The sequence below is a fragment of the Rhipicephalus microplus genome, chromosome 9, assembly GCF_043290135.1.
Source record: "Rhipicephalus microplus isolate Deutch F79 chromosome 9, USDA_Rmic, whole genome shotgun sequence".
Taxonomy (NCBI): Eukaryota; Metazoa; Arthropoda; class Arachnida; order Ixodida; family Ixodidae; genus Rhipicephalus; species Rhipicephalus microplus.
This window is the reverse complement of record NC_134708.1, coordinates 48,266,932-48,279,214: the sequence shown is the minus strand read 5'-3', so window position 1 is coordinate 48,279,214 and position 12,283 is coordinate 48,266,932. Positions and strand designations below refer to the sequence as shown.

The 12,283-nt window shown below is 47.0% G+C and overlaps 1 protein-coding gene across 4 annotated transcripts in view; it reads right to left on the bottom strand.

Moving 5' to 3' along the window:
- LOC119163770 (uncharacterized) overlaps positions 1–12,283 on the bottom strand; it is a 43,372-nt gene that overhangs the window by 29,728 nt on the left and 1,361 nt on the right. For 3 of the 4 annotated variants that reach the window (XR_012886116.1, XM_075873596.1, XM_075873597.1), the window contains 3 exons: positions 4,930–5,213; positions 1,550–1,709; positions 169–302 (listed from right to left, as the gene is read on the bottom strand). Coding sequence is in view for 3 of the 4 variants with exons in the window: in XM_075873596.1 (XP_075729711.1) it covers positions 169–302; positions 1,550–1,709; positions 4,930–5,213 (578 nt within the window). In the remaining variant the exon portion in view is untranslated. Of the gene's footprint in view, positions 1–168; positions 303–1,549; positions 1,710–4,929; positions 5,214–11,303; positions 11,617–12,283 lie in introns of those variants that run through there. The other variant, XM_075873598.1, reaches the window with a different exon arrangement.

Genomic DNA, 12,283 nt, shown 5'->3' with positions numbered 1-12,283 from the left:
GTGGCCTCAAACAAAATCATAACTAGTTCTGTTGATTCCGCACCATCTTTCCAAGAGGTAGCACCAGTTTTTTTTTTTTTTTTTTGGAATTATCAAATGGCCGCGAGATACAACAAAGCGACCAATCCAAGTTTCAATTCTGGTCACCAAAAGAGCACTCAAGCTTACCTCCTCATCGTCCTCGTAGAGGTCATCCATGCCCTCCTCTGCGTCGTAAGCCACACTGGCAGGCGACTGCACGCGCTTCTCCTTGCGCTTCTTTTTCTCTTTTGATTGGTCTTTGCTGTCCTGCTTGAGGTAGGCTGTGAACATTAAGAGCGGAAAAAAATTCTTAGACAATACGCACTCTGTCATTTTAAGGAACTCTACAACTTTGCTCAAGTAACAATACTCAAACCACGATATAAAGCATCTGAATAGTATAAGAAATTTACATTGCAATTACTTCTAATAACATCGCCTATACTTCCCCTGCATTACTATCCGTAATATTGTGTGTAACAAAGGAGAATGAGCCCGTAAATTTGCACTTTCCATCAGTTATAAGAAAGAGAGTGAAGAATGCCTATTTCCTAGAAAAAGTGCTACAAAGATATGTCTATAACGATTTTTCAGGTATAACTAAGTATTTTCGCGGCAGGTGTGACTGTTATATTGAGGTTTGAGTGTAGAACTGCATCATTAAAGAAGTTTATTGCCTAACAAATCAAGTGCTACCAAAATTGTGAGTCTGTCACATACGAGCACATTTACAGTAATTCGTGGCACACTTTAACCATTTCTCCCTTCTTTTGGGCCAGCGATAGCACTAAAAACTACGCACGGCAAGGAGTTACGTTCATTCATTCGCGCACGACATGACCTCAGGCACTTTTTTTTTTCCTACGCAGGACTTCCTTCAAGTTTGAGTGTAAGCATGCACATGGGTCTGTGGCTGCATTATGCGATAGCATGGGTAACTATGTTGCTTGCAATGCTCAAATCAGTCAATGGCCACATTTGTTGCGGCCATGGGCTGATTTGGGTTTATGGCATCGCTTGTGGTGACAAGAGGGAGTAATTTTTGACTGAATGCGAGCGAGATTTAGCCGTAAATTTCAGGCCGTGTGCTGCGCTATAATGTTTGGCATGCGAGTTAACGGGGGGCCTTTGCTACCAATCAGCTGCATTTTCTGACCATGCTGAAATAGTGTTGCAGGGCTCTTTTCAGTTAGAATGACAAATATTTCTGTGATCATGCGTGGGCTCGCATTACATTTGAGCTTAGTTTTCATGCCCACCATATCATAAACTTTGAAGTTATTTATTCGTGAAAACATCATCCGATTACATTTTCAGTTAATTGAATATTTAAAACCTGCTCAATGAAGTGCCAATGGGTTCTGCAGATGTATCAAAGACAGCAACAAACACTCTGTGAACGTCAGGAAATCTTTATATTTCACCAACAACCCATCATTGTTTTCCCTTTGAGACAGCACCCAAATTTGGCTGATTAGCGATACAACGAATCTTCTAGATAAAGGCATGAGAAAAAAAAAGAGCTTACTATCAATATCTTTGATACGGTAGATGCGGTGAGGGGCGGCGCCCTCGTTTATACGGCGGACATTTGGCAGCTTGCGGAAGGCGGCCCGCACGCGCTGCTTTGCCTTGGACAGTCGGTTGGGATCCTGGTCATCCCATTTGCGCTTCATGACGGACCAGTCCTGCGAGAGAATTGCGGAGTGAGTGGCAAGTACAGTCTCGAGGCTGCACAACACAACCGCCGAAAAAGAGGTCACTCTACAATATTGTCTAATGCGAATTCCGAGTGCCGCTGTTAAAAGCCAGTAAACAACAACTCGAGGCCAGAAAATATAACGAGAAATATGTGTCCTTTTGCTTTCTGAACATGCCGCCGCAAGAATTTTGCGAACACGCGCAATATTAGGGAGTTAGAGGGACTATAACATCTGTTTTAGCTGGTTTCAAACTATCACGCCACCTCGCCACCCTTCTCCCTGACAAGGGAGGGGAAGGCGTAGCCCCGTCGTCGTGACTGGTTTAGACTTATCGACAAGCTGCTGCTACGTCAAGTGCATGTCAAAGCATAATTGGTCAGGCGTAGGAAAGGAGCGCAAGAATTGTTTTTCGAAATGCGGCGCGCAACGCTGTAATATTCAGAAAACGTCGTCACCACAGTCTTCTCTGCGAAATGCAGAGCTGCTTTGGGAGGTGGAAAAAAAAAAAAAAAAGTCGGAGTTTGTTGAATAACTCTCACAGGTTTTCTGATTCTGCGACAAGCTGAAGCACGACTAACCGGGAGACGTGCACCACTGTGGCAAAGCCGGCGGGTACCGCGGAACCTGCTGTCCCCCAACTGTCATTTCCTTCTCCTCGCACACTGTTGGCTAACACCATCTTTCATCCGCTGATGCACTCCATGTTGCTCTGCCAGTTACGACATCGATGCCACTCAACGAAAGTACAGGTAGCAGAGAGCTGCGCTGTAGAACTCATTTATCATGGGCAAACATGTGCCCAGAAATCTAAACAGAAAATCTAACAGTATGCTACAATGTTCCCCAAGCCATGCCCCGTGGACGAACGCACATTTTCTCCCAAGTCTCACAGGTCAACCCATGTATCTCGCACTCATGCGTGACAGGCGCGCATTGCACAGTCACAACAAACACGAGCAAGCACAAGCCGTTGCAGACGCACACAGCGGCTCATTGCAGTCCACATTTACTCACTCCTGTCTACGTTCACTTTATCAATAACGCCGGTGTCGCTTAACACAAGAACAGGGCACCTAACGCCACGCTCTGAAGAAAAAGCAATTCATTGACAGACCGATTACATAAGCTTCAACTTGTTGCCACTAACACAAACTCTAGAGATGACGGGAATGTTTGCCTGGAGGAGATCAAGTTTTTAAGTTGACCCACACGAGCCAAACATCAATACTGCTTTGCTGTGGGCAAATAGACAACAAAGTCCCGACATCCAAGCCAACAATGGCACAAGGGAGTTTCATGGCAACGTCACCACGTCTTCACGTGACCGACAAAATGTTCGGCTGTACGACATTAAATGAGATTTCAAAGAAAATAAAGGCGAGTAAGCCACTCAGGTTATTGTTTAAGTGAGCGAGTGAGAAAAACGAAAGGAGCACTAGAGCACGTCAACAAGACAACGCCACCGAATGTGCAAGGCTGAGCTGCAGTTTCACAGAAGACATTCACAAGTTTCTGTACTTCCAACATACACAAACTCTCCCGCATGATTGTACGAGTGCACATTGGACAAGCAGAGCAGCATGGTTTGGTAAACAACATATTTGGCACTCATATGCATAACTGTTTTTTTTTTCTTTTCTCTCTAATTGAGCACATGTGACAGTGTCATCCATATGCGGCAGAAACGTTCCAAGAATAGAGGCAAACAAGTTCTACTATTGTGATGAAAGCTTGCTACGTTGTGTCTACAAACTCTGTCTGAGCAGCGGGATCTCGAATGCCTCAAGTTGCTACATATTGCCGTTAATACCTCATGCTTTACATTAACTAACGAATATTTGTCTCCCAATAAACTGAAACCCACGAGAAATAGCCACAGACTCAACCTGACACCATTCCATCCATGTACTAACCTATTTAAATTTAGCTTCTTTCTGCCCACTAGAAAAATGGACTATTTTGCCTGGGTCAACCAGATCATTGCCTTATAAATTCTTTAATGAATATATTGAATCACGCTTTGTTTATTAAGGATGTTATTTCGGTTTTTGTCCTTGTTTTTTGTTTTTCTTTTTATTTCAGTATTGCACCGCCTTTCAGTTTGTGTGCTGATGTGGAAAAATTCCACTCTTGTGATAGCCCAAATTAAGCTGCAGTATGTGAAAATAAATAGATTCACTACACACTCTGCATTATGTCCAAGAAAGGACCTGCGCTGGCGATGAATGCTCAAAAAAGTTTAGACACTACAATATGACGTTTCCACTGCCAAACAATGCTGCACTGAAAGAATTAAAACTAAATACTCACTTTGCCCGAGAAAGTTATTTAGCATTTGGGGACAACAAGAAAGGCACTCGAAGTGAAGCGAGTTCATGCTGCTAGGGCATTGCCCTAAAGGAACTGTCCCGCCTTTCCTGCCACTGAACTGATTGTGCTGGAAGTGACCAGTTGCTCCCACAATGACTCGCGCAGACACAGTCTCAATGAAGTATTTGCCTGCGATGCCTGCTTGAAGGACTTCAGTGATCTGCCGTTTCCTTGTTGGGTCACTTGGCAATCATGAACACAAGAAAATTGACACTCGCATGTTTGAGGGTTCGCACAACGAAATGAGCGAACTTTCTAATCTGAATGCTTCGAGGTTTACTATAAACGATTGAGGGACGACAGAACACAACACTGACATTCAGTTTACTTCCTTTACCTCTTTGTCCAATCATATGAATTGATACAGATGTCACACAGTGCACCATTTTCACAATTAAGGCTGATCAAGATCGACTGTCTGCGGATTGCTTAGAGGATCCAATCACGAAGGAATTCGATCCAGATCAGACAAGGTAAGGATTCCATGGGACTGTAATAATAATTTGTAGGATTTTAAGTCTCACAACCCCAATATAATTATGAGAGATGCCAGAGTGCCGGGGCTCTGGGAATTTCAACCATCTGGTGTTCTTTAACGTGCCCCGGCATCACACAGTAATGAGCCTCTGCACACTGGACCACGTAACACTAGTACAAGATGTTTATGAATGCAACACTTGAGCAGCCTGCACATGTTGCACTCCTAGAATAAATGGGCAACGCTCTAAAAATAAATTTAGAACACCTTGTGAAGTGCAATTTAGCAAGCAATACTGCAGAAACTGCAGTGACACAGAACTACACCTGCATACAAAGAAGGGAAATCGATGCTTACCCGGAAGACGTTGCGGCCTTCCCTGTTGAAGCTTTTACTACCCTGGTGGGTCCAGCGAATGAGGAAGATGCCCCGGGCACGGTTCAACCACCGCAGGTCCTCCCCGTAGAATCCGTTGTCCAGGCAGGGCACGAGGAAGTCCCGCACCAACAGAGTGTTGCGGGGACTCCACTGGCCATTTCCATTGCGGCGCTTGCCACCGCTCTTGCTTTTGGGGGCAGCGGCCACAACGGCACCGGCGTCCGGGCCGACAGCCTCGTTGCCCTCGCATTTAGCCATGACCTCTGTAACAATATAATCATTATCAGCCACAACTCAGCCCACGACAAAGGCCTCTCGCATGTTTTGCCAATCTGCCGGGCAGTGTGCTTGCTGTGGCCATAAAATCGCCACCTGGCCCCCGCAGCTGGAGAGGGGTCTAGGGAACCCCTACCCTCAAAATTTCAGTAGAGAGGGTGTTTGACCAGGGAAAGGAATTTTTAAAAGCAGTTTCTTAGAGCTCGTAAACAAATTCCCCCCCCCCCCCCAATTTAATGGCTACGGCCTGATCCCCACAAAATTAATCTCGCCTGCCAACCCAACTTTCTGCCCCCATGTCACACGCTTCTTTCTTTTCTGGCCTGCTGCTCTTAAAAATCGCCAGCGGTTACCTTGCCTTCTTGCTACATAACCATTTCTTCTTGATATGTAAGATGATCCTAACACCCTACGTGTCCCTGGACCCATTTTGCTTTTTTCTGTAATGACAGCCAGTCATTAAAAGTAAGACAAACTGCTAAGATATTCCACGTTAGCTAGCGGCAAGCAGTGAACATCACCGAGGCAATCTTGGCAAAACCTCACAACTGGCAATAGTATTTTTGTCGTTAGTAGTTATTTAAGAATTAATAAGCAGATGATGCAAGCACCCAAGGCTTGCAGATGTTGGGACATGGCTTTGAGAGTAACGGTTAGAGCTGAGGAAACAGATTCCAGCAACCCACAAGGAATAATGGTACAGCATTGTTGGGGAAAAAACGGAGTGAAAGCAGTGACTTCCATAAGAAAAAAGTAAATGCCCACAAAACTAGACCAGCGTACACTCTCCCCGCTAGAAAAACGCCAGGAACCCAGGAAGAGTGGGAGTCTAAGCCAGTACTGCTGGATCGATCAACCAGATTTGGCCATTCATAGATGTGGTTAAACAAAGAACCATTGCTAAAGCACATATGAATGCCCATCTTGAATGCACCTCTCTTACTCCATCTCTTAAACACGACTAGTGTTGCCAAGTGAAAACTGACAATCCTGCAAGAGGAGCCCTAAAAACCCAACAAATTCAACATTTCTGCCAAACTATCAGAACATTTTATTTAAAAAAACAGTAAATGAAAAAAAAACTCTCGACTAAGCTTCTGCCCTATTATAGCATTTATTTATTTCAACCAAGAGAATGAAACAGTGCAAAAACAAGACAAAGACAAGAGGATACAGTGTACAACTACACTCGCCGACAACTTTTCTCGGCGATGAAAAGAAGGCTACGGAGCAAAAGTGGGCATTTGCCCCCACTGAGAAATAGTCCCACGATTGCGTACGTATTTTCCCTGTGAAGATCATAAAGAACATCACTTTAATTTCGAGAGGATTTTGTTTATGAAGAGATGTGGCACACACCAATGACATATTCACAATTATTTTACGTCATGCATGTACTTGAGAAAACCTCTCTCCTTTTACGTACACCGCAGGGTCAAAACAGCGCCATCTTTAGGTGAGCGTTTGTTGCCGTTTAGCTATTCACATGACTCGCTGAAGAATCTTGTGACGAATTTCAATCTCAAATGGCTGTCTAAGCAGACGTAGTAAATTGAATACAGTGTTATTGTTCGAGCATGGCCGTCATTCGAAACGCAAGCTAAACCAAACTACTCTGCACAAGAGTACATGTGCAGTAGCTCTGTTCCCGTAGCCTTCTTTCATTACCAAGAAACGTCCGCGAGTATAGCAAAACCATGCACTTCTTGGCCAGCCAATCCCACCTGCCGTAACACAACCGTTTCACCCACTAAGCATAATTAAATCCCGCTACATTCAGCTGGAAAGCCACTAACCTGGCAACACTGACGGCAGCGTTGTGGCGTGTTCCCCAGATGAAACTGAAGTCACTAGAACATTTCCCTAGATATTTCTCGCGACGATCATCGCAACAAATGTCCCAGAAATTCGCGGAAGGGAGGAGGTCAGGCGCGTCGTGTTCGCGTTTTTTTTTTTTCCTTTGCTAAAGGCCTGAGCACACGCAGCTGCTGCAGCTCGTGGCTTTTTGACGCATGCCGCGCCATCTCGCTATGGATCAAGAGGGCGCGCAACTGATCGTGGCTACGCGCCCTCTCTATCATACTGGGAGAAGGCGCGGCGACGCGTCAAAAGGCCACGGGCTACAACGGGTGCGCGTGGTCAGGCCTTGACAGGACCCCCATGACACCAAGTTTGGTAACTCAAGATGTGTTGTTTGAGATTCCTCCACGCGGGGGCACTGCTGACAGATAACGAGCGTTGTCTATTCACCTTCTCATAAACGCCTCCCTGGGCGCCGCCATAGCCCTCCTTGGGCTGTGCAAATTCGCGCGTCCCCTCGAAAATGCACTGGCAACGCTGCGCCCTTAGCCTTTGTACTCCCGCGCACAGCCCATCATGGCGGTGTTTTTTTTCCTTCCCGTGAAAACAATCTAAATTGGCTTTAAAGTAAGGGTGCTTGCTGGTCCGAGTAATCAGGTAATATCTACATTATCTGCGATTTGGCGCAGATAGGGGGTTCCCTCCGGACTTTGCAAAGGTCAAGCAAGTATTGTTGGCTTCAGAGAACAGTCGTGGGCCGCGCACAATACCCCGACTGGCACACGGCGAGGACTATTGTTCGTCACTCCTCACACTAGGTTGTCATGTGGTCTCGAGGTAGTTTTGGCTGCTTTTAAGTCAGGAATGCCTTCCCTTTTTTTTTTTTTTTTGAGGGTGAAGCGCCCAAAGCATCTGCAATCTACATCGTTTCATTCTTCTACACCCCTATTTGAAAATAGCGCATTTAGCGTCACCGAAGCTCGATCGCAGGCAGTCTCAGGCACCCCTAGTTTCTTCGAGGTATTTTAGGCGGGCGTTTCAAACTGACGCGAAATCACTCGGAATTAGCGGCGCTACCATAAATTATGCGATGAGTTTAGTATATTACGATTCAATTTCGGCATTGTCATACGCAAAGCTACAAATCCATGTAAAAAAAAAAAGTCGCAAACAAAACTTCCGCTGTCAGGGGGGTCCTTAAGAGCTGTGTAGCTTTGCAAGTTCTAGGCTCAGAAGATCGGGTATTTAAACTGGGTAGCGGAACTCGGTTCTTTCCTCAGCTCAAACAACTATAACTTACCGTCCAAAACAAAGTTTGCTTAGCGACGGCCGGACTCACGTGGCCGGACTGAAAGAGCGGCACGAACGCTCTCCCTTGCGGCCTCAGCTTCGCGGTGTGGCAGCTTGGGCTAGTTGGTATGGCATGACGATAGTTATAGCGCGAGAACAAAACGACGACACAGAGACAAGAAGGACACGAAAGACACGAGCGCTAACTTGCAACTTCCAGCTTCGCGTCTAGTACCCACCTTTTACCACCACTAGTTCATGTCGCGGCGGCCCAATCCTCGCTGACACACTCCTCCACACGCTGGTTTCGTCCCCAAATTAAAATCCGAACACGTGCGGCTGATCAGAGGTATCAGACGCGAGGCGTCTGCTGAGAAAAAAGAGGAGGAAGAAGGTATTGAGTTGGCTCGAAGCCCCCGAACCTGCAACCGGCTACGAAGAATCTGCCCTATTGTTCGCAAGCCGTAGGAGAGAGCGCGCACTGCACCGTGCGTGAAATTAGGTGCCTTGTCTCATCTTCTAACCACTACCACCACCACCATGCCGCTCCTCTAATCCGGTGGTGGCCTAGCATTGGCATGACCATAGTTATAGCACGAGAACAAAACGACGACACAGAGACAAGAAGGACACGAAAGACACGAGCGCTAGCTTCCAACTGAGTTTATTGCGCAGAGCGCGAAAATATATGAAGGAGACAGTAACCATGTGACAAACCATATGGCACGAAGAGCATAACATGAGTAAGAGGAAAAAAAAAAAAACAGGAGCACAGCGTGCGTGTCTCTGTGTCGTCGTTCTGTTCTCGCGCTATAACTATCGTCATGCCATACCAACTAGCCCAAGCTGCCACACTTCTAGCATTGGCACCTTCATGGTGCGTGTTTCGCGTTTTGAGCAAACGCTGCTAAAATTAAAAAAAAAAAAAAACTCTTTACCCCCACTGGCAGCCGTTGACAGCCCTACAGTGAAGGACGAGGGAGGGGGACAGTAAGCAAGCATGGACATAGCCGAAGCTGGCTGCACAACAGGCATACCACACAAAAAAAGTAATTGCGGCACCCAGTCCCTTGCAGGTTCTTCCGATGAAAACGTCGCTTCGCCGAAAACGCCGCTTCGCCTCAGCGAGTCAGAACACCACGCGGAGGAGGCGCGGCGATGTACTTATGGGAGAAGCATTGCCACGCGACATACGCGCGAAATGCCCACCTCTTCTGCCGTGCAACCAGCTGACGGAGGCATGCGGTCTGGACAGGTTCATGCACTCGCTAATTCGAAAAGCACGCTTGGGACAGTGTGAATGAGCCCTCACAGGTGTACGACCTTACCAGAGCACGTGCAGAGCTCGCTCTATGGTGCGACATTCCTGCGGCATTTCTGGAATCACATGCCCTCGGCTTTGGGGTGGGGGGATGCGGTCCATGATACCAGGGCCACCAAGTTTGAAAACTATTGTTGAAGCAGCAGCGCGAAGAAGGGTACAAAAACAGGCACACACAAAGGACGCAAACACAAGATCTGCTGCTTTTATGCGTGCTTAGTATTGTGCATCATTCGGTGCACTGCTTCTAGGAAAATCATGGCTCCTCATCAGTAGATATCGGGAAAAAAGCGCGGCTGCCACCTTTCACACAGTCCTAACACGTGCACAAACGGAGGAGAGAGAGGTGGTGAGCATAAACTCACAGCCAAACTTTCACAGAACCAAGAACGCCATTCCGCGAACGATTCCCGGAAACTTCGCGGGAAGACCAACTTGCAAGACAGAACCATCACCCAGACCTCACAGCGGTTTTTTTCTTTTTTTTTTACGCGAGCAAGCCGCGTAAAAAAAAAAACGACACTAAAATGGAGTTTGCCTAGCTGGACAAAAAATGGCGACGCGATTGAGTTGGTTTACGCGCGCACTGAGAACGAGCAGCGCGAAGCACTGTCAGCAACAAAACGCACATCAAGTCGGGTCGAGGCCTGGAAGATAATATAAAGTCCGCATCTTTCAGATGCACACATTATCTTATATAGAGTTAGGGTTACAAACTGCAACGCCAGTAAACACACCAAACTAAAACAAACGCTGTGTGATGGAAAGCGCGCGCGCTGTTAACACTGACGCCATTTTTGTTTTTTCAAAAGCACATTTCCCTAGCGGTTTCTTCACATCATTTGCGTGAGCAATATTTACGAATAGTGTTAACCTAGCCAGTGCTCGACACAAGTAGAAATAATGGCGATCAGTATGCATCTCGTCTTACGTTAACCAGATAAGATTAACGTAAGTTACTATAAAAAAACTTCAACGCCAGTAATTACCTTACTGAAACTTGAAATCCATGACTCAATGAGATAAGACGGTGCGATGACTGGTGAGACATAGATAAGACAAAGAAAACTCCGGCCAGCCTGCTAGCACTAACGCGGGGTTTTTTTCTCGTTTTTCTTTTTAGATTAAAAAAAAGCTATCTCCCAAAGTAACACAATGCATCCACAATTACCTCGCTGCCGACAGCACACAAAATACCCATCCAGTCCAAAAGCGCCCGCCGTTTAACGTTGATATATGGGGTTTAACGTCCCAAAACCACCATATGATTACGAGAGACGCCGTAGTGGAGGGCTCCGAAAAAATTGGACCACCTGGGGTTTTTAACGTGCGCCCAAATCTGAGCACACGAGCCTACATTTCCGCTTCCATTGGAAATGCAGCCGCCGCAGCCAAGATCCGATCCCGCGACCTGCGGATCAGCAGCCGAGTACCTTAGCCACTAGACCACCGCGGCGGGGCGCCGTTTGACATTAAACCATAGTAGTTTAGCGCCAAGAATTTTCGCATGACTGCAAAAGCAACTGGTACACTATCAAACGAGATTACAGAGTTTGTTTCAGGCGCGCGCGGGTAATGTGTAAACAGAACGCGATTGCGAAGTTTAGAGTTTTAAAGCAGCAGCGGCGCGAGTCCACAAACAACAACAAAAAAAAGACCTGCTTACCATCGGGTCAGTTTGCTCGGATGTGTCCACAACGAAGTTTCCTTCACAGCTAAACTAGAAACGTCAAACGTGGTTGCTTTCACCAGCACGGTGGAGAGGCTTTTCAAGCGCGTCGATGAGAAGGGAGAGGGGGCATAGTTAACAATGCTACACAATTTGTCACACCCTCGTCCCCTTCTTCTAACAACGCCTCGCGGAATCCAGTTCGCGTTGACTTCACCTTTTGTTAACTACAAGCACTGGTCAAACGTAGCGAACCTTGAAATCAGGCGCGCGCGCGCTTCCCAGAGGCGAAAATGCCGAGAGTAGTCGGGAACCAATAAACAAAAAACTCAGTCCTCAAAAAAAATTTTTTTTCGTTCCCTAAACCAGCGCAGTGCATCTCTATCAACGAAGTTATCGGCGCCAAACAGCGTATCAGCAGCTCTGTAAAGAAGCGATACGGCGCCCGAGGCGCCTTGCAAGGAAGCAAGACAAAAGACCAACACAGTGACGGGCGGCCGGTCGAGCCAGCGAACACTACTTTCACATTCCTGCCATCTTTCGATTTTCTTCTGTCCTCCGACGTTCAAAAACCGAACGCGGAGTGGCGAAAAAAAAAAAAAAAGCACCCGCAACGCGACGACAGTCCCCGCGAAATAAAGACGCGAGCCGGGCAATCCGAGCACTTCGGCGAGTTCGCGCTAAACCGAAGCGTCATTGTTGGCGGCTGCGTAGTTGAAAGGGAGCGCTTGTTTCGCTTGTGGATCGTTACCGCGCTGCTTTCGAGTACCGGCGACTTCCAAGTTCGCTCGACGCGGCGTCGTAGTGAGCGCGATCCCGCGTACCGACACGATTCCGCCCGGCTAGCTAGCAGTCAAACTACGAGCGCACATCGCATACACCCGAAAGCTAAACCGCTCGTCGCTATGGAGCTGGCTTCCATCGGCGGCGACCAGTTTCAAAAGTTTAGGCGTGGGGAAAAGCGGCGCCCACGTGTT